The sequence below is a fragment of the Gekko japonicus genome, unplaced genomic scaffold (genome assembly GCF_001447785.1).
Source record: "Gekko japonicus isolate JY-2015 unplaced genomic scaffold, Gekko_japonicus_V1.1 scaffold4541, whole genome shotgun sequence".
NCBI classification, from domain to species: Eukaryota; Metazoa; Chordata; class Lepidosauria; order Squamata; family Gekkonidae; genus Gekko; species Gekko japonicus.
Window position 1 is genome coordinate 37179 of NW_015172686.1, and position 22730 is coordinate 59908.

The 22730-nt window shown below is 42.8% G+C and overlaps 2 protein-coding genes across 2 annotated transcripts in view; both read right to left on the minus strand.

Moving 5' to 3' along the window:
- LOC107119307 (vomeronasal type-2 receptor 26-like) overlaps positions 1-4495 on the minus strand; it is an 11746-nt gene extending 7251 nt beyond the window's left edge. Inside the window, exons 1-4 of the mRNA XM_015421778.1 lie at positions 4441-4495; positions 3693-3828; positions 2229-2406; positions 1090-1950 (exon numbers count right to left, since the gene is read on the minus strand). Of these exons, the coding sequence (XP_015277264.1) occupies positions 1090-1950; positions 2229-2406; positions 3693-3828; positions 4441-4495 (1230 nt within the window). The remainder of the gene's footprint in view (positions 1-1089; positions 1951-2228; positions 2407-3692; positions 3829-4440) is intronic.
- A 7119-nt stretch (positions 4496-11614) lies between these two features.
- Positions 11615-21860, minus strand: LOC107119308 (vomeronasal type-2 receptor 26-like). Its single transcript, XM_015421779.1, has 7 exons — positions 21797-21860; positions 19425-19560; positions 18530-18707; positions 17325-18185; positions 14435-14662; positions 13057-13183; positions 11615-12516 (listed from the first exon to the last, which is right to left on the minus strand). The coding sequence occupies exons 1-7, from the start codon at positions 21858-21860 to the stop codon at positions 11615-11617; spliced, it is 2496 nt and encodes an 831-aa protein (XP_015277265.1).
- Positions 21861-22730: the final 870 nt, after the last annotated feature.

Sequence of the window (22730 nt, forward strand, 5' to 3'; positions counted from 1 at the left end):
ATAGGGGCTCTGGGGCAAGTGATGCTCTATCTTCTTGGTGCTTGGGGGGGGGCAACAGTGGGAGGGCTTCTAATGTCCTGGCCCCACTGGTGGACCTCCTGATGGCACCTGGTATCTTTGGCCACTGTGTTGGACTAGATGGGACTTTGGCCTGATCCAACATTGGCATCTCTTATGTTCTTATGTTGGCACAGAAACTGCGAAAACATTTTAACTCATAAGTTATCTCCCTCGTTTACGCTGATGAATTAGCTGTGCTTATCTATGCCTTGCAGCCCGAGACAAAAATGAGCCAAGGTTTTGGAACTTGGTGTCTCTCGGTATGGGAAACACAATGCCCTTGATTGAAGCCCAGATCAGCACCCAGGACTGGTTTTCCCACTATCGTCGAGTTTTTGATAGTTATACCAAGATGTCTACCACAGTTGAGCCTCTTCAACCAGTGCATAACACAGCAACCCACTATTCCAGTCACTTTCTTCTCAGCATGCTCTCTACAGAATGCTTCTCAGACTATTACAGGGAATTAAAGTCACTGTGCAAATTACATGGTAGGGAGTTTAAAAGCCATGTTCACTCCACACATTCAAAGAGCTATTAAGAGTCTTTTCAGACAGTGTTTCTTGGAGGTTGATGGAAATTTACAGCCATAAACTGACCCTATGACTGCATTATTTGGTGGAGAGCAATGCTCCCTCTAAGCTGTGGTGTCTTGTGAGCCAAAATTTTACTTTGTGAGCTACTGGCATTAAAGTTACGAGTGAGCGATTTGGCTACTGCATCTGGAGCCATCCTTTCTGAGCTAAGACAAAAATATGTGAGGCAGAGACTAAAAAAAACTGAGTTAGGTCACACTAACACAGCTTAGAGGGAACACTGGTTGAGAGGGATGATGATGATGATGATGGCATCTGTTCAACTGCAATAGGATGCTTTATAGTGATGGAAATTGTCAGAACTAATTTTGTGCTGGAATGTCCCAGTGAAGGTTTGCTTGTTTGCCATCTCTCATTCCTAGGAGACAGCAGGCACAAAAAATTTAAGCCAAAAATACATTTAACAAATAAGTGAGTATGATTAGAATGTCACCTGCCACCACTCTTGATCCAGAAGATTCCATCGCCCACCAGGTACGGTTGCTCTGTATTTGAATCTGGAGGACCACATGGCCTGCAAAGCATGGACCACAGCATAGACACCGTTATAGATGCTGTAGCTGTGGGCAGCTGTGATTGTTTCAAAAACAGGTATAGGAAGATCCTTCAGTTTCTCCTCTCCAGTACAGATTTCCCCACCCTCCGCATCTATTGTGTTGTTGGAGAATGAACATAGAAACGCCTGTTGCCAGAATTGTCTGATAAAGCCATCCTCTTTTTCAGAGGTAAGACTTTTGTCCTGGAGAAATTTCTGGAATCCTGAGAGCTCCGCTGAGTGAACTGCAAAGGATAGGGCACCATGGACAAAAGCGATGTCCCAGTTTCTTTGAAAGGGTAGTGAGGCAAAGTCCATCTGAGCTATCAAAATCCAGATTTTACCTGTTGCCTTAACTGGTATATCCTCAAGTTCCGGGAGACGGAGGAAGTATCTTAAAATTATCATGGTGTGAATTTCACCATGTAGGACCAAAACTTTGGCAGTGCTTCCCATGACAAGTTTGTATGTTTCAACCCCCCCGGCCAACATTTCAGAAAATTCACTGGAAAATATTGGTGGTGGCATTGCTGCTACAAAGTCAAAGCAAATGCCATTTTGAGATAGCATAGGAACCATGTCCTGTAGAAATCTTTCTCCAGTCTCATCGCTCAGATAAATCATCCCAATCCATGTCCACCTGAAATACAGCAATAAATGCAGAATCCCCAAATTTTGATGGGCCTGATTTGGGAACATATGGTGGAAGAAAACAGATTGTGTTTTGTTGTCCATCTTTGGTGCAGAACCATAAGATATCTAAGCACAGAAGAATAGGAGACATTTCAAAACAAATTTGGTTTCCACATGAATGTATAATTTGGCTTCTCACATAAAGTCACTGTTTGCAGTAATGGCACACAGAGGGTCTACAGTTTATATCATTGCTACACACAAAAACTCTATCACTTCATTTTGTATGTTAATTCCTCTCCCTTGAAGCTGCCCATGATAAGTACCTATCTTTACAGTAATGCAAGTTTTGGTCTCCACATGTAAAAGACAAGAAATTTCATTCTCCCTTTCATGCACCTTACCTGTGGGATCTTGTAGATGCAGAGAATGGCTGCTGTGTAGAGACAGATGTCAGAGTTTGGTCCAGTGATGACTGCAACTAGATTGCTCTGGGCATCACACTTGTAGTTGGGAATGAATCTGCCTTGTGTGGAGAGAAGTTCCATTGAGGCCAGATAGGTCCAACCTGCACTGAAATGGCTGTTGTAGATATTGAAGCCCAGAGTGATGTTGGGTAAGATCTGGGAGTTTTCATTGATTTCCTTTACAGCAAAATCCAAGGCTAGGATGTGCTGGTAGTTCTGAGTGAGAAACCTGCAATAAAGGCAGAGAACTTCAAGCTGAAAGGGAAGGTTTCCTCTTTCTGATTCCAGCCCAGCAAAATTTGTATCAGTAGCTATCTTTAACCAAGACACCAGAAAGATGACACACATTGGCCGAGTTCAGACTGGCAGTTTGCCCCAATATAGGCATGTTTCAGAAATGTTCCACATCCGGATTAAAGGGGCCGTTCACACAGGCACATCTGTCCAGCGTTTCCCAGTCATACTCAACCCGTCTTGAAACGCTTCCCTCCTGAGTTTAGGTGAAAGTGGTATCAAACCCTGGAAAGCATGATTATCCCATGTCCATCCCGCACCAACAAAGTGTGAATGCCGAAAGCCGCATTTTTCTTGTGCCCTTATGCGCATAAGCACATATCTCCAGATTACCAAAAAGAAAGCCGTGCCTTACAGTTGTGCCTCCAGGCCAACAGTGTGAACGCTCCCTTGCTCCTCCTCCCGGTATGCTCTTGCATCGGTCGTTGCAGTGTGAACGGTAAAACCCGGAACAGTTTGTTCTGGGTCTTTTTTGCCATGACTCCCTCCCGCTTCAAACTACCAGTCTGCACTCGGCCAAAGAAATGAAGAGTCATATCTGAGAAAATATACTGTGTAAAATACATCAATACTCTGAAAAGAACGAGAATATCCTTTCCCCCAGGAATGAAGGCATAAATATTCTTTCAACAATAAATACATATCTAGTCCAGGCATCAAAAGACAGACGGAAGGAAGGAAGGAAGGAAGGAAGGAAGGAAGGAAGGAAGGAAGGAAGGAAGACGTATATATGTGCTCGCTTCGGCAACACATATACCAAAATTGGAACAATACAGAGACATGTATATATGTTTATAGCAATCAGATTAATTCCCCCCACCCCTTCAAACTGCATATCTGCTCCTTAACCAGTAGAATGGAATACTGAGTTTCTCCTGGCAGAATAAAGTATGATAGAGGAGACCTCATTCTGCTGTACAAACCTTGAAAAGTGGCTGATACAATGCATATAAAATTATACTAGAAAGTATAAAGGGACAAGTCAACACCTAGGCTTGGAAAGCAACAATCGAGAGAGAGAACAGAACACAGGCCCAGCCTTTCTCCCCCCCTCTAAATCTCAATCAAATCTATGTGCACAATTTGGTTAAAAGACCACTTTCTTACATAAATTCATTGAAGAGTTCCTCAGATGGACGATTTTCAAATGTTATTGGATGTGAATCAATGTAGATCTGCGACGTGATGCCAGCAATGATGAAGTCCCCTGATTTATAGTATTTGTGAAGGATAGGAAGAGGCTCTGTGATGGGGCACAGAGGAACCTTACACAGTGCCAAAGGGACTAACCCTAATGCCAGCACCACACACACCACCATCCTGGGTGAACATTTCCTTCCTTCAGCTATTCTGACAATGTTTTCAAGTGTTCCTGAGTATCCCAACATGGATGATCATGCCGCTAACTGTAATCTCACCTTTTACTGACTCAGAACTCAGACTGATGGATCCCCCTGCCCTGAACGTTTCAGGGAATATTAATAGCATCCTTCAGTATGGATACCAGTTTTGCTAGGGCCCATTGGCTTCCTCTAGGAACATGAAACAGACGTAGAACTAATGGTGGTGATTTTGTTAATTGCAGGGTTGATGATAATCTACCAAGACATATTGCAGGGGGGGGAAAAATCCCATCCTGCTGTCCTTTCCCTCATATGGATTTTTTAAATTGTTATTATTATGTGTACAAGGAAGCGCCTACCTGTCCCAATGAACTGGTGCTGGGCTCTCTCAAGATCAGCTCTTCTGAACTGGACTATATGATCCCTTTAGTGTTGCCAGTCCCCTGTTACAAGCAGGGGATCTCTGTGCTCGGAATGGCCATGGGAGGGGACTGCAGTGGCTGCAGACTTACCTAGAGGCTGTTTCGTGGTGTCAGGGCTGGGTACCAGGAAGTGAAAGGACTGCATAGTCCTTCCAGTTGCATTTCCTGGTGACTGTGGGGTGGGGTTCAAGCACCTTCCATGTCATCAAAGGGACTTGTGGGATGGGACCTCTAAGCCAAGTTGACATGACTTAGAGCCTCCTGCATCTTCTTTCTGTTTACCGGTGCAATCCACAGGACTGTCCCACTTGAGATGCTACTAAGGATATTATACTTCCACTTGATTATTTTCCCCCATTACAAAAGTCATAAACCATGAGCCATTACACATGAAAGGGGAAGCCTAAGATTTTGCTACCAGAATTAAGATGTATAACATCCTTTATTGGCATCTCAAAGGGGACAGTCCTGTGGATTTCACCAGCAACCAGAAAGAAAATGCAAGCTGTCAAGACCAGATGAAGACACACTGAGACCCTAAGCAATGTCAAGCTCCTCTAATCACCACCAAGTTATTAATTGTTCATTGTTGACTGCAGGGTTGATAGAAAGGGGGACTTTCTATGTATTGGTCTTTGTCAGGGCAGTAGGTCAAGATGGGTAGCCCTGTTAGTCTGTCTGTAGCAGATCAAGAGCCTAGTAGCACCTTAAAGACTGTCATGCCCCACCTTCACCTTTCACTGGTATTACCCCCATGCTGTGGCACAGGGGTGCTGGAATCATAGCATCATAGAACCGTAGAGTTGGAATGGACCTCGAGGGTCATCTAGTCCAACTCCCTGCACAATGCAGGAAATTCACAAATACTTTCCCCTCCACACCCACAGTGACTGCTGTTCTATGCCCAGAAGATGACAAAAAACCTCCAGGATCCCTGGCCAAAGTGGCTCAGAGAAAAATTGCTTCCTGTCCCCAAAGTGTCAATCAGCATTTCCCCGGGAGTGTAAGAAAGGGCCACAGGAACTAAGCACTGAGGCAACCTTTCCTGGCCTCCCTCTCATGATATGCCTAAATGGCCATCTAGCCTCTGTTTGTAAACCTCCAAAGAAGGACAGCCCACCACTTCCTGAGGAAGCCTGTTTCACTGAGGAACCACTCTGTCAGGACGTTCTTCCTAATACTTAGCCGAAAACTCTTCTGGTTTAATTTCAACCCATTGATTTTGGAGTGCCCCCCACTGCTGTCTTCTCCTTGGGAGCGCAGTTGATTAAGATGGCAATCAGATGGCGTGATTATAGCGCTGTTGACATGCCTCAAATATTACCTGGATTTATTTATTCCTCAGTGACACGATCAGACACACAGTGCTCACCCCACGGTCTGTCCTCCAGACACTCATCGGTGCGCGGGTTTTGTTGTTTTTTTAAAAAAATCCTCACTTGTGCATGTGCATGAGTGCTTATTCGTGTACTTCCATGTCCACTGCCTTCCCTTCTGTGTGCCCCACCCATGTACAGCAGCACTTGCCATTTCAGGCCCCACTGTATTCGTCATGTTTTTCTTCCCCCTTTGATGGGACCCTGATGCATTTGTCATGCCTCACTCCTCCCTCAGACGAGGTCTTGCCATTCTGTGCACACTGCTGGCTTGTCTCTCTGCTTAGATTGTTTCATACAGCCAACTGATATGTGGCTTGATGGCCTTTGGCCTTTTCAGTGTGGCTTCTAGCCCCTTCAGCACACTAAGTTGCTTTTGGGGCCCTGGGTTAAACCATGGCACGGGGAGGGACCCAGAGCTTCCTGCAGGGTTGTGAGGGTTTATGGTGGTGTCGAAAGTGTCAGAGTGAGGGCCAGCAATCCCCATGGCTGGACAAAGACTAACATTCGTGGCAAGGTATGAGTTTTCATGAGACGATGCTCACTTCTTCAGATGTGGGGTCAGTGTTATTGATTATTTTATTCTATCACCCAGTTTGTTCAGTTTGATTGATTCTTTGGAAACAACAGAACATTTGAGCAGTGACCATTTCCTTCTCCAGTTAATCTTAATTATTTCAGGTTGTAAATTCAAATTCAAATACCTTTTATTGGCATACAATATTAGAAGCATTTCCCAATAATACAATCCAAAAGAAATTATAAAATAGATAGTCATGGCTATGTCAGGCCTAACTCAAGTTGTCGCAAGCTAGATTTGACCATACAAAAGATGCCTGAATCATAAAATAAATTGGCATTCTAAACTTTTAAACTTAAGTTTTTAGACTTATAAATTAAGAATCATTAATATGATCAGGGTCACTCTTCCGTTTTATAAAACCAATGGAGAATTTCAGGTTGTAATGCTTTTGCACCTGTTTTCACTTTCCAACTAAATCAGAATTATGATAGACAGAGAATACTGGTTAATGATATAAAAATTTCCCCACAATTCATTCCTTCCTTCCTTCCTTCCTTCCTTGCTTCCTTCCTTCCTTCCTTCCTTCCATCCTTCCTTCCTTCCTTCCTTCCTTGCTTCCTTCCTTCCTTCCTTCCTTCCATCCTTCCTTCCTTCCTTCCTTCCTTGCTTCCTTCCTTCCTTCCTTCCTTCCATTCCCCCTCTCTTCCACTCCTCTGATCTATAGGTCTTAAGTAGTATTTGTCTAACATGGCTTGAAATATGAGGAAGAAAGGAAGAATTCAGGCCAGAGAGGGTTAATACATAAGCTACAAAACAGTATTTTCTTATATGTTGCCCAATATTTCATGCTCTGAAATAATTTTTTTGCCAAAACGTAAATTTTCTACTCTTAAATTGGCTGATAACTTAGGAACTAAAATATCAGCTGAAGACTCTAGCCAATGTAGTATCAGACGGCAGTGGTGTGCAGACCCGCTGATTTCTGGTGCGTGGCGGTGTGTCTCTGGGCTCCCTTGGAGTGGCAGGCATGGGTGATGTGGCCTGTCTTGCCACAGGCCCTGCAGGTAGTGTCTCGGAAATGGCAGGAGTGACCCTCATGGGCCTCTCCGCAGCTGGCACAGGGCATTGATGTGACAGTCTCCGCTGGACGACTGGTGGTGGCAGAAGTCATGGAGAATTGGGCAGCGAATCTGATGGGTCTCTTCTTCATCTGACGCCTCAAAAGCCGAAGGGGTGGAGGCCTGGTGTTCAGCAGAGGCCTGGCAGTCTCGCTTGGATTCCTTGAAGGCGGTGGCCTTGCTTAGCTCCTTTCCTAGTGTGAGGCCCTCATGGCCAATGAGCTTTCAGCATAGTTTTTCCTCTCGGATGCCTGTCATGAGCCAGTCGAGGAGGGTGTCATAGAGAGTTGAAAACTCGCATGTGAGGGCCAGTTGGCGAAGGTCCACCACGAAGTCGGCAACTGTCTCATTGGACTTTTGCTGATGCATGTACAAGTTCACGTGGCGCACCATCTTCGTGGGCTGAGGCACAAAATGGCCAATGAGCGCTGCAATGAAGGCGGCGTAAGTGTCTGCCTTGAGTGTGGTGGGCACAATGAGGCCCTGGATTAGCCTCAGGGTTGCGATTCCACGGGAACTGAGCAGGAGAGCCTTCTTCTCCTTGCCCTTGATGTCCTGGAACAGTATGAAGTACTTGAGCCGCTCCATCCAGGTTTCCCAAAGCTCTGGGTAAGCGGGGTCAGATTCCGGCAGATGTTCTGCAGTGGAAGCCATAGTCCTGGTTGCGATGTGATGCGCGTGGCACTGGAGCTGATATGCGGTGCAGTGCAGATGGATGCTGGGCTGGCTCAACCGGATCTCATCCTCATCGCCACTGTTAAATAGTGGGTTCCATGGATAAGCAGACCCCAAGTCTAGTGATCAGCTCTACTTTATTAGTGATTTCAGCAAGAACAAGACTGAAAACCCCAGGGAAGCAGCCCTGTTAAATAGCATGCAAAAGCCACACCCGAACACACCCCACTCCCAACGATAGGCTATTTACATAACATTACCTCTTGGCTGGTTACTTCCAGAGTCCTGGTGAGCTATTGTTCTTGGGCTCCAAGCTCAGCCTGTCTCAGGTAGAACAGTTGTGGAATGTTTCAGTCCCAATACATAACAAGAACCATATACAAAGTGAGAGGGACTTATAGTTTCAGTGGCTTTAAATGTTTGGAAGTGACTAGTCATCAAGGAGGGATTGGATAATTGCCCCAATGCTGTGCAAATTTCAAGATCCACAGCAGGCATGCACAGCAGGCATGCAAAGGAGAAGCTTGCTGGTTCCCTTTGGTGTGTTTGAATTGTAGTTCAGGGCAGACTTAGGGGGGAAGTGGAAGTCTAAATATGGCTATACTAGATTGTACGTATGCCAACCCCCTGTCTCTCGGGACAGGTAATTTACATAGCAATGGACCCCATGGGGTACCCCAGAAATCCATACACTAGGCAACTTTACATAAGTGAACACAAAGATGGACACCAGGACTGGCAGGCCCCATAATTATGCCTAAGAAGAATCCCTGGGAAGCACTTGCAATTTTGCTCTGACAGCTGTGATTCCCCCGCCCCTAGTCAACATCTACATACTCCGGACAATAGACTTGCCCTACCCAAGAGTTATTTCTTTCACTGATCATATCAACCTGATCTCCTTTCCTCCCCACATTTCCTTCACAATCGAACGTTCTGACTGCTATTACCTTCCCACACCCCAAGCCCAGGGGGCTCGTCAAGCAGTATTGTTTCCATTTTTATTAGTTTAAATTAGCAATCCATTAGTCCTTCACTCACTGGAGGAGTAATCAGGAACCCAACCCAAATTGCATTTTACTCCATTGTGTGTTCATGTCATTTGGGGCGCCTACCAATGTTCCCTCTAAGCTGTGGAATCTTGTGAACTACTGGCATTAAAGTTGTGAGTGAGCGATTTGGCTACTGTATAAATTAGTTTGCTCTGGAGCCAGCCTTCCTGAGCTAAGACAAAAATCTGTGAGCTGGAGGCTAAGAAACTGTGGGGTGGCTCACACTAACTCAGCGTAGAGGGAACACTGGTGCCTACCAACATGCAACCCCAGTATTCTGGGTGTCAGGGTTCCGCTTCACACTTGGGCCTCCCTGCCAGTCGCCAGGGTCACCTGCAGGCTGATGAGACCATGAGCCACTTCTCATACCCCCTTTTCCCCCAGGAGCACAGAAGTGTCAGATGTGGGTCAGGGAAAGGGTTACCTCACCACCCTTCTCCTACCCTGCTAGGTAAGGGTCCTCTCTCTCTCTCTGGCATGTGGCTGCTCCTTCTCCCCAGTCTCTCTCCTCCTCAATTTCCAAATTGTGTGCCTTATATCCTACCCCACTCCCCACTGCCTGCATCTAGCACCTCCCACCTCTTAGCCCCACCTCCCCTCTTAAGCCCTGACACCGTCCCAGGTGGGTGGGGTGTGGCCATACTGCACTGTTCCAGGAGGGGGTCGGTGGTGCTTCCTTGGGGCCCATGGCGGCTCTCCTGTCCTCTGGTGTGTTGGCCGTTGGCATCTTGGGCTGGCCTGGGTGGGGGCCATGGGGAAGCAGCTGAGAGTGGGCACAAGGTGAGGCCACAGTGAATGCTGCAACAGCCTCCCCTCCTGGCTTGCCAGCAATGGTGTGGCCTGCCTCCTCTTGGCTCTGTTGGAGGCTTCTGTTGTTTGGCCGTCTCATTTATTTGGCCCACTTTCAAGCCCCACCACTGCCACAAGTAAGGTTTAGGGCCTTGTCTTCAGGGCCAGGGGAGTTGCCTTCTGTTGCCATGTTAGGGGTCCCACCAGGGTTGTCTTCACCACCTGCCATCCGGGCACCAGGACACTGGGTTCTTCTCAGTGAAACACTGGTTCTTTTGCCATCTCTCCTTTTTCATGGACATCTTTAGGAAAGGAAGCTATTAACTCTACCTCCCAATTATCCTGCTCCTCTCTTTATTTTCCATAAATCTTGTATGTGTGTATCTTACATGTGTGCATCTTCTATGTTAAATTCCCTAAATACTCTTCAACAAAACATTCTCTATTTTACTCTTGGACTGATTATTAAGAGCTCTCATAAATAGAAAGATCCCCATAAAAATGGGTATGATGATCTTCCCTAGTAGGATGACCTCTTGCTGATGCCTGCCATTTAGCTAATTAACTCCAGAAACTGAAAGCAGAGTTTCAACTTCTTAAATCAAAGCAGGAAGGGGTAACAAGGTGAGATCACTGCGGAAAGCAGAATTACTTTGATAGTTCGATGGAGTTACCTGAGTAAGCAAAGAGCTCGGGTTGGACTGGTTGAACAAAGGCTGAGCAGCAGCTTTTGACATTCCTTGGAAAACTGATTGAGTTACAGGAGAAGTTTACAATATGGTTATTGGGTCCAGGAACTTTGAATGAATGATTCATGGCCAAGGGTCTGAGGGATCATGGGAGAAATGGCCCTTAAACACAGTGCTCCTTGGAACACTCCAGCATTCCAATTTTGTGTGTCCAGAAAATTCCTCCCATTTGCAATGCCCACCCAAATGTTGATATCAAATTGGGTATCAAATGGGATACCTTATCCAAGTCTTTGGCAATCTTTTCAGATGATCTTTCACAGTGACATCTGCAGAGGTACAGAGTGGACTTCCTTGCATGTAACAGTTTAAGAATAAAATTTAAATGAAGAAACAAGTAGACCTCAGTCTTTATTTTGACTGTTCACACTATGGAGATAAAATAGTTTTCTTGCTGACCTACCATTTGATCAGTCTTTTCTTATACATACAATTAGAATGAGCAATTGATTTCTTAGGAACTGGAAAATAGGAATAAAGAAGAATGCTCAAGGAAAGTTCAAGGAATGCAAAATATTTGCATTTGAAAATGCTGAGTTCAAAGGAAAGCACTCTGCAATACGTTTGGGACTCACAAATGCAATTATTTCCAAGGAGGTCTAATAATTTATCATGCAACCATTGATACATTCTGGAAATCTGGTGATATTAAAGTCATCAAGAAATAGCAAAGCACTAACTTTTACAAGTATAAAGGAGGAGTAAAACCCACAATAAAAAGTCAGTTAAAATTTTTAAAAGAGCCAGACTCAAGCTTTTGGGGAATGATTTGGGGCTTTTGGTAACATAAAAAGAAGTGACAATTAACAAGCTTTTGCAAACCCAGCTGTGAATGTTCTATTTCATTCCCAGACTAAGTAGATAGGCAACATTTATTGAAGACTGTAATGAGGAAAGAAATGCTCCAGAAGAAAAAATAGATGTCATGCCCTAACTACTGCTGATTCCAACAGGATATATTCTAGGGATATAGTCATAAGATTTAACCCTTTCTTTTAATTAGCTGTCCTTTTGTGTTCAGCTCTGATCTGAGTAGAATGATGTAGCATTTTGGGGAAAAGATGCATCCCAGTAGCCCAGCACTGGAGGTTAAGATGCAGAAGATCTCCACAGCCACCATGGATTTTCCCTTGGTGCTCAAGTAGGTCGGAACAAAGGACACCCAAACACTGCAAAAGACCATCATGCTGAAGGTGATGAACTTGGCTTCGTTGAAACTGTCAGGTAACTTCCTGGCTACAAAAGCCACGGTGAAGCTGATGATGGCCAGAAAGCCTAGAAAGCTCAGGACACAGTAATACATGGTGACGGACCCTTCATTGCACTCCAGCACAATTTGCTCAGTCACGGAATGCATATCAAAATCTGGGAAGGGGGGAGATGTCACCAACCACACAGTACAAATAGTACCTTGTAAAAGGGAACATGAAATGACAATGGAACCGGACAGCTTTTTCCCTACCCATCTCCTCATTCTGGACCCTGGCTTTGTGGCCATGAAAGCCAGAACCACAAGAACTGTTTTGGCCAACACACAAGAAACAGCCACCGAGAAGATGATGCCAAAAGCCGTTTGTCGAAGGAGACAGGTCACCTTCCCAGGCTGGCCAATGAACATCAAAACACAGAGGAAGGAGAGCAGGAGGGAGATGAGGAGAGTGTAGGTGAGGTCCCGGTTGTTGGCTTTGACTAAGGGAGAGTCCCGGTGCTTAATAAAGATCCCAAGCACCAAAGTTGTGATGAAAGAGAAGGAAAGAGCGAGAGTGACCAAACTCATCCCCAAAGGTTCTCCATAAGACAAAAAGCTTAAGTCTTTTGGCAGGCATAAATTCTGGTCTTTGTTTGGATACTGACCTTCAGGACACCGAGAACATTCATTTAAGTCTGAAAAAAAAAGAATCATTTATGTACATGAATGTTCTCTGCAGAGTTCATTGCAATTTGCAAGGATCTTCAGAGTGCTGCTCAGATGAAGTCAGACAACTAAATTTTCTGCCTACCTTGAATTATACTTGTAGGAATTCTTAGGCTCAGTGGTGCCTCCAAAGCATACAAGTTTTCCCTAGATGGTGGTGAAGTGCTTCCCACGCACACACTCTAAGTATTACAAACTACATTGTTTCCTCTAGAATTTCTGGATATGCTGTTCTTCTTCCTCCCCATCCCCCAGTCAACTGAGATATTATTTTGTAAGAGCACTTGCATATCTGGTCATCTTTAGTTTTTCATTAGTAACCACGGAACTGAGTAGAAAAGCGTTCAACATTAAGGATCTTAGGCGGCCATCCTAAGAACACTTTCTGGAAGTAAGCACAATTGAATTAAATGGGACTTACTTTTTGGTTGACATTTTTTGGATTGCTCCAAAGGTCTACATGCACATATTAAATTACACTCAATATATCCAGTGCTTCAATCTCTTACCTTTTTCATTTGAAATCTTTCCTGCTGGACATGCAAGGCAATCATAACAGCAAAACGGCTGCCCTTCCTTCTTTGTCCTGCTATAACCAGTATGACAATCCTCATTGCAAACAGAAAGAGGCTGCACCTAGCCCAAATAGAAGATAAATGGATTTGGCATGGCATGATGGCATGACCTCTAGAGACAATTTGGAGTGCAAGAGATGGTCGAACGTTCTATCGTCCTTAAGAGTCTCGTAGCAATGGGATGGGATGGTTGCAGTCCTTGGGAGAGTTTCTCTTTCCACAGTGAAAGGACATCATTAGCACCATTAGCTAGCAGTGGGTCTGAAGGACAGTTAAGGGACCTTCCTGTTCTGCAGTTTCCTAGCTCAGCAATATTTTCTCTGGGTGAGGTGGTTTGTGTGATAAGAAATTTGTGAAGGATACCACCTGTGTCATTGTGTGGGGGGACTTCAGTGTTGATGAATCTACCTTGTCTGGCTATATTCAGGAATTATTGTCCTCCAGAGCATCTAGACGACTGTCCCAGGTTGTACTAAACCCCACTAATAAAAAGGGATGTTTTGCAGATTTACTCCACTGCATTGGGCAACAGACTGGTGATCTTGTGGGAAACTGCTGACTATAACTTCACTTGTGAATATGTTACAATCTACTGAACAACCGAATTGGGTGCAGCTGTTGTACCTTGCTACACTGGTGCTTGATCCTTTAAGATGGTTCATCCCCTAAACCTTGTGGATCACATAAAGTTTCTGAAATGCTATACAGGTGGTGGTGGGGTTTCAGAGTTTCAGTGTCCATTGTTTTGATTGGACAAGCTATGGGATTAGTTTAATTAGTTGCAGTTATTTTAATTTGGTTGTTTGTGGTTTCTATATTTTTTATTTTATTGTTATTCTTTAAGTTACAGTGAATGTTTAGAAAAGTGGGACAAAACTGAGGTTTTAAAATTATACCTGCCATCTCAAGGCTTTGTTCAGTGTCCTATGCCATGAAAACATTTAGACAGATGAAACCATAATATGCTGCCCTGTGATGGAATCTGTCACATGTTGGTTGGTCAAGCTAATCAGGATACTGCTACACTTGGTAGTATTTCCTATGTGCCTTCTGTTTACCTGGATCAATATATTTATAATCCCTTTCCCTTTGAAGACACACAAAGTATCTTGAAGACAGGACAACCAAATGCACAATAAAGTATTGGTTTTCCCCCAAAACTTTGCACAACAAAATTTCAGGAGAAAATGAGGCTCAAATGATACTCCCCTAATGAATGGAACAAGCATAGAAGACAACTGTCATATGTGACCATTTTACTGCTATTTCAACATTACAACTTGATATATCCCAGAAGATACAGCAATCATACCTGGTTGAACACCATAGGCCATTCAATGGTTTTGTCATGAATGAGGAGCATTTTGTTGGGGGGAGCCTTTGAGTCTGTCTTGCCCACTTTGACTCTATGGAAGGACTGGTTTGGGAATGTGATCCAATTGATAATATCAAATTCAGTGACTAATTCACCATTTTGGTTAAAGGAAATTCTTTCCCCAGCACTGTTGTTGAAAGAAAAACTTCTCAGAAACTGGTGGAGCTAAATGGGGAGTGAGAAAGTAAAATTGGTTCATAAGGATGAATGATATATGGAAATATGTAACACATTCTCAAAAATATGAACTTGTGTTACTTTTACCCCCAGCCTCAACCTGGAGCCTTACGGAATTTATTACATTAAAAGAAAAAGTCAAAACAGAGACACACCAGAAAACACTAATGGCTGCTTTAAAAACTGTCATATAGGAGGTCCCACATGGCAGTGCAACATACTGTCAAGAAACAGCTGAGTGATAGTGACCACGTAAGGCTTTCAAGGCATGGGGTGAACAGAAGTGATTTGTAATTGTCTACTTCTGAATACCAACCTTTAGCTTCCTTGGTTGTCTCCCATCCAAGTACTAACCAAGGCCAATTCTGTTTAAGTTCACAGACCTAATAAGATCTGGCTTGCCATGAGCTATCCAGGTCAAGGTGAACCTTATATTCCCCCTTCCTCATATAGTGGTAAAACTGAAAATATCATTATGCTGCTTTAACCATCCCAGTTGGTAAGAAAGAGGAATTAAAACTAGTTTCATGAACAAAAGAATTCAAACACAGAAATCTACCATAACACCAATAAAGTTTTCTAATACTACAGCCAGTGAATCTGCAAAAGACAACATTTCTGAAAGAGCTGCATTAGAGAAAGGATCAGTTATACCACCTTTTTTGGGCTAAAGAGAATATAGGCAATGATAGTCAAGAGCCCAAACATCATATTCTGGGTAGGGTGATAGAGTGGAGTGAGGCAAAGCAGCTTCAGATATGCCTGGATGGTGCCTCTGTCTTTGAACTGTGCTTCAGACAGATATAGCAGAAAAGGTGGTTTGGCAGTTGTTTTATCTAAGTGTCAAATGCAAAAGAGCAGCATGTACCTATTGGTTTTCTTAGACTTGTCATCGGTGTTTGACAATTCATAGTGTCTTGGGAGATCAGCTGCAGTAACCATGAAGTCTACAGCTTTCAATGTGCTCTGTTCTTTCCTGAAGAGAGCTCAATAATCTCTTTCATCACAGAAGTGTGAGGTGACTGGGACATAATAGAGACCCTCCAGGGTCCATCTTGTCTCATTTTGCTCTGCAGTATTTAGGTCAAAGTGTATTAATTGGGAGTTGGCTGTAATGAAATCCTAGATGATATATCCATTCCTATCATTTCTTTATCTAAAGTTCTAGAGGCTCCTCTGGATGTCCTGAATTAGTACCTTCAAGCTTTGCTTCAAATGGCTGAGGGTGACCAAGATGAAATGGAATCCCCGAGAAGAAGAAGAAGATGGAGCTCACTGGGATGAGCCTGCCAGTTTTGGATGGGAGAGTAAGCAAAGACACTGAGGGATGCTCTTGGACCCATTTTTGCTAATGGAGAGACAGGTTGGCATGGAAACTGCAAGTGTCAGCTCGGCCTCTGGTTTAGCTGCCATAAGTATGGGGGTGGAAGGTTGGTATTTTAGGGCTGCGGTCACACGTAACAGAAGCCACACAAGTGAGACGGAAAACAGCCGGAGTTTCCGGGCGCGATCTCACCAGCACATCTGGGAAGCGTAGCACTCCCGTGGCTCAACCGAGGCTTCCAGCCGAAACTGCGTGGCAAAAAACTAGTACCTTGGAGGTACTAGTTTCCGGAAACTGCAGCAGGATTTTACCTAACCCTTGACTGGCTATAGGCCATCAAAGTCCCTCTTTGAATTATGTATGTCTGCCTTTCACGCATGCTTCTAGCCAGTCTTAACATAGAATGTGTGCACAGATGAACTGCCTTTACTGTAACCAATAAACTTTACTTCTTCAGATGAAAGTTGTTGGGAACTGATTGCTGCAGGGTCTGACAGAGAGCATGTCTTAACTCACAAGTTATCTCCCTAGGTTACTCTGCAGAATTAGCTATGCTGGTCTATGCCAGTGTAATCTCTGGACTGGTGTTCTGAGATGAAAGTTAAATGAGATTTCTCTGAAAATGACTAGGAAGCTTCATCTAGTGCTTAACACAGCAACCCACTGCTCCCGTCCAGTGTTCCCTCTAAGCTGAGTTAGTGTGAGCTAGCTCACAATTTTTTAGCCTCTGGCTCACACATTTTTGTCTTAGCTCAGGAAGGAGGGCTCCAGATCAAACTAATTTATGCAGCAGCCAAATCTCCTGCTCACAACTTTAATGCCAATAGCTCACAAAGTTGAATTTTTGCTCACAGGGCTCCATAGCTTAGAGGGAACATTGCTCCCGTCCCTTCCTTCTCAGCATGCTTTCCACAGAGTACCTTACAGCCCATTACAGGGAATTTAAGTCACTGTGCAAATTACTTGGTAGGAAGTTTAGAAACCACATTCACTCCACACTTCCAGGGACCTATTAAGAGTGTTTCAGACAGTGCTTCTTGGAGGTTGATGGAAATATACAGTCATAAACTGACCCCATCACCACATTATTTGGTTGAGAGGGATGATGATGATGATGATGATGATGATGATGATGATGATTATATTGACTGTTTGACTGCATTAGGATGCTTTATAGTGATTGAAAATGCAAGATTTCATTAAGTGCTAGATGGTTGCTGTGATGATTTGTATGCTAGCCATATCAGGTTCCTAGAGAAAAGCAGGTACAAATATTTTAAGTAATAAATACATTTAAGAAATAAGTGAGTATGATTAGAATGTCACCTGCCACCAGTCTTGATCCAGAAGATTCCATTTCCCACCAGGTATGGTTGTTCGGTATTTGAATTTGGAGGACCACATGATGTGCAAAGCATGGACCACAGCGTAGACACTGTTGTAGATGTTGTAGCTGTGGGCAGTTGTGATTGTTTCAAAAATAGATCCAGGAAGATCCTTCAGTTTCTCCTCTCCAGTACAGATTTCCCCACCCTCCGCATCTATTGTGTTGTTGGAGAATGAACATAGAAACGCCTGTTGCCAGAACTGTCTGATAAAGCCATCTTCTTTTTCAGAGGTAAGATTTTTCTCCTGGAGAAATTTCTGGAATCCTGAGAGCTCCACTGAGTGAACTGCAAAGGATATAGCACCATGGATAAAACTGATGTCCCAGTTTCTCTGAATGGGAAGTGAGGTGAAGTCCATCTGAGCTGTCAAAATCCAGATTTTACTTTTAGCCTCAACTGGTATATCATAAAATTCAGGGAGACGGAGGAAGGATCTTAAAATTATCATGGTCTGAATTTCACCATGTAGGACCAAAACTTTAGCAGTGCTTCCCATGACTAGTTTGTATGTTTCAATCCCTTCAGTCATTAGTTTTGCAAGTTCACTGGAAAATGTTGTTGCTGGCATTGTTGCTACAAATTCAAAGCAGATGCCATTCTGAGAAAGCAGAGGAACTATGTCCTGTACAAATCTTTCTCCAGTCTCATCATTCAGAGAAATCACCCCAATCCACGTCCACCTGAAATACAGCAATAAATGAAGAATTCCCAGATTTTGATGGACCATATTTGGGAACATATGGTGGAAGAAAATAGATTGTGTTTTGTTGTCCATCTCTGGTGCAGAACCATAAGATATCTGAGCAAAGAAGAATAGGGAAAGAAAGGGAAAGACATTTGAAAACTAAAATCAGGCTGAATTTATTCTTCATAACATATTACTGAATGAATAACGTGGCTTGTCAACTAAAGTCACTGTTTGCCATAATGTGAAAAAGTGGCTCTACATTCTTATGTCATTGCTACATACAAAACCCCCCATTAATTATGTATCATTTCAATTCATACATTCCAAAGCATGTAATGAATTCCTTTCCCTTGAAATTGCCCATGAAAAGTACCTACCTTTACAGTAATGCCAGTTTTGGTCCCCAAACCATATCTGAAAGACAAGAAGTTTCATTCTCCCTTCATAAACCTTACCTGTGGGATCTTGTAGATACAGAGAATGGCTGCTGTGTGGAGACAGATGTCAGAGTTTGGTCCTGTGATGACTGCAACCGGATGGTTCTGGCCATCACACTTATAGTTGGGGATGAATCTGTCCCGTGTGGAGAGAAGTTCCATTGAGGCCAGATAGGTCCAGCTTGCACTGAAATGGCTGTTGTAGATGTCAAAGCCCAGAGTGATGTTGGGTAAGATCTGGGAGTTTTCATTGATTTCCTTTACAGCAAAGTCCAAGGCTAGGACCTGCTGGTAGTTCTGAGTCAGGATCCTGCAATAAAGGCAGAGAACCTCAAACTGAAAGGGAAGGTTTCTTCTGTCTGATTCCAGCCCAGCATTTACTACCTATAGCTATCTTTAACCAAGACACCAGAAAGATGACCCATGTAGAACATGAAGGGTCATATTTGAAAAAACCCCAGCATGTATAATACCTCAATGCTCTGAAAAGATTAAGAATATCTTTACCCCCAGGGAAGAAGGAAATAAATACAAATCTATTCCATGGAGCAAAAAGAACAAAAAAAAAAGACATGCATACACATTCAGAGCCATCAGATTAATTTCCCCCCATAAACTGCAAATCTGATCCTTCACCAGCAGAATGGAATGCTGAGTATCTCCTGTCACAATAAATTGTGATAGTAGAAACATCATTCTGCTGAACGAATCTTGAAAAGTGGCTGACGTAACAGATATAAGGCTAAAATTATACTAGGAAGTATGAAAGGAGAAGTCAACACATAGGAACAGCCCCTGGACTTGGAAATCAAGAATGGGGAGAGAGAACAAAATACAGGCCCAACCTTTCTCCACCCCTCTAAATCTCAATCAAATTTATGTATACAATTTGGTTAAAAGACCATTTTCTTACAAAAAGTCATTGAACAGTTCCTCAGATGGACGATTTTTAAATGTTATTGGATGTGGATCAATGTAGATCTGGGACGTAATGCCAGCAATGATGAAGTCCCCTGATTTATAGTATTTGTGAAGGATAGGAAGAGGCTCTGTGATGGGGCACAGAGGAACCTTACACAATGCCAAAGGGACTAACCCTAATGCCAGCACCGCAAACACCACCATCCTGGGTGAACATTTCCTTTTGGACACCAATTCAGCTATTCTGACAATATTTTTAAGAGTTTCTAAGTACCCCGACTTGAATGATCATGCAGCCAATTGACATCCTGTCTTTCATTGACTCAGAGCCCCAAGTGATGTATCCTTCTCAATCCTCACCCCCTGCCGTGAATGATTCAGGGAATATTAATAGCATCCTTCGGTCATGGAGAATGGTTTTTCTAGGAGCTGTTGATTTTCTTTAGGAACATGGAATAGATAGAGACATAATAGTAGTGATTTTGTTAATTGCAGGGGTGATAATGATCTACCCAGATATACTGCAGGAAAGAAAAAACATCCTGATGTCATTTCCCTCATATAATTTTTTTAAAAAAATATTATTATTATTCATATAGATAGAGACATAATAGTAGTGATTTTGTTAATTGCAGGGGTGATAATGATCTACCCAGATATACTGCAGGAAAGAAAAAACATCCTGATGTCATTTCCCTCATATAATTTTTTAAAAAAATTATTATTATTATTCATATAAGGAAGCAGCCACGTCACAATGAACTGATGGGTGGGCACTATCATGATCAAGAACTCTGAGCTGGACTATGGGATCTCTGGTCTAAATAGCACTGGCCCCACGCGACCTGTATTGAATACAATCTTTTTTTCAAAGATGGTGATATACATACAAGGCATAAGGCACAATAAATCCTTTTTGTGAGAACCTCTTAAAATAGCCACATTTTTTCTAGGGTCCCATCAGAACTGAAATAGAGAAAAATATAAATATATCAATGGAATTTCATACATTCTTTTTTATATTATAAATATTAAAAGATCTCACCCCTTGCGACAAGAACACCTTTTCCTTAAAGTGCCTGTGAGCCTTTTCATTTTTGTTCCAATATAAAATCATTGGAGCTCTGTCCTCATTAAAATCCCATAATTTACAGCAGTCGTGACATTTCTGACAATGTTTTAAATTTTAAGTATCCGTGCTCATCAGTCTCCCAAAGCAGACAATCATAGCACTGGTATTGTTTAACAAATAAATATCTTGGGGCTTCATCATCATTAAAATTTTGCAGTTTGGAACAGTCATGATACTTCAAACAATGCTGATCCACCTGTTTTACCTTTCTGACTAAATCAGAATTATGATAGATTTAGATCACTGATGGAATAACAGCATTGTGAAGGAAGGGGAAAGGTTAAAATCTTGCCCTGAAGTTTTGCCATCTTAAGCCTTTAATCTCTCATGTTGCTCTGGAGAGGGACCGTGTGTCCTGGGTGATGTTATTTTTTTTTCTTGCCCATTATATCAATTTTCCAGGCTGTTTAAGGACCATTATGGCCAGGCCAGAAAGGGGAGCTGGTTTGATACAGACTGCTGGGCTTTTAAAAGTATTGCCATTTTAAATTACACAACAATAAAGTTATACCTTATTGGATATTATTGATGAAATATGAATTCAGGACTGTTATTAAAAACAAGAAAGGAACTGCTTTAACGACTACCTGGAAGTGTTTGATTTGGTCCCCCAAGCAGGATGGTAGGAAGCCCCAAAAGATACCAACTATGAAACTGATGATGAAACAAAGAAGTCAGGAAGAAAAGGAAGGGCCACAGCAATAATCCAAGGAATGTAGAAACAAAACCATGGTGCCATGGGAATGATTTTCATTCATCTTATGTACCCCAAAGCATTCTGCTCAGTGCTTCTTCGGGGTGGGGGGATCTATACCTTTTTGCAGTGTCAGTGTTATTCCAAATCTACACAGAGTGAATAAAATCTATTCCCATGGCACCACTGTTCTGTTTCTTCATTCCTTGGGATCAAGTGAGGAAGAAAGGTATGAGGACAGAGTTCAGTGATTTCAGCAATGGAGGAAAGTTAGGAGTAGAGCTAACTACAAAGATGGGAAAGGCATCTGAAGATGTCAGCAGTGGCAATGGTTTGGAAGGTGGAAAAAAATGCAAAGTCGAAGGGATTTTTAGCTTCAGTGTTTTTAAACACTTAGAAGTGACTAGACATCAAGAAGGGAAGGTATAATTGCCCAATGCTATGCAAGGTTCCAAATCCATGTCAGGCATGGATCAAATATCGACATTCTAGGTGGGATCACTGGGGAAAGCCAGACAACTTAGTTTAACTGAGTTACCTGACCAATGGGAATAGCTTGGGTTGGGCCGGTTGAACAAAGACTGAGCAGCAGTTTTTGACATTCCCTGGAAAAGTGATTGAGTTACAGAAGAACTTAAGAATATGAAGAGGGTTATTGGGTCCAGGAAATGTGAGTGAATGATTCATGGCCAAGGGTCTGAGGATGCTCTCTGAAGGCTTTAGAGAAAGAGTCCTTAATCAAAATGCTCCTTGGAGCATTTCAACACATGTGCCATTCCTGATATTTTATCAAGGCCTCTGGTAGTCACTTCAGAGGATATTTCATAGAGAGATGGGCAGAGGTATGGAGGGGACTCCCTTGCATTTTGCAGTTTAAGAAGAGAACTTCAAATGAAGAAACGAGTAGACCTCAGTCTCTTCTTCTGACTGTTCATGATATGGAGGTAAAGTAGCTTTCTTGCTTATGTACCATTTGATCATTCTTTTCTTATGCATGCAATTAGAATGTGCAATTGATTTCTTTGGGGCTGTAAAATAGGAATAAAGATGAATGCTCCAGGAAAGTTCCAGGAATGCAAATTATACATTATGCATTTGTAAATGTTGGGTTCAAAGGAAAGCAAATTACAGTCCATTTGGGATTCACAAAAGCATTTATTTCCAATGTGGTCTTATAATTTCTTATGCAACCATTAATACAATATGTACATTGGGTGATATTACAGTCAGGAAGAAATCATAAAGCACTAAAAGTTATAGGTATAAAGGAGTAGTAACACTCACATTAAAAAGACAGTTAAAATTTGAGAAAGAGCCAAACAGACATCTTGGGAATGATATCGGGCACATGGAACACAAACAGAATAGACAAGTAACAAACTTTTGCAAGCACAGCAGTGAGCATGCTATTTGTTTTCCAGACAATGTAGATCAGCTACTTTTAGTAAAGACTATATTGATGACAGAAATAC

Bases quoted from the DNA above. Each gene is read 5' to 3' on its own strand.
- LOC107119308 (XM_015421779.1), bottom strand. From the start codon at position 21,860: ATGTCAAAAACTGCTGCTCAGTCTTTGTTCAACCGGCCCAACCCAAGC. The intron at 14,663-17,324 runs GTGACATTCTAA...CTCCCCATTTAG, and splicing joins TGGATCAAGACTGGTGGCAG to CTCCACCAGTTTCTGAGAAG. The intron at 13,184-14,434 runs GTATGATTGCTG...TATTTGGGCTAG, and splicing joins GGCCTATGGTGTTCAACCAG to GTGCAGCCTCTTTCTGTTTG.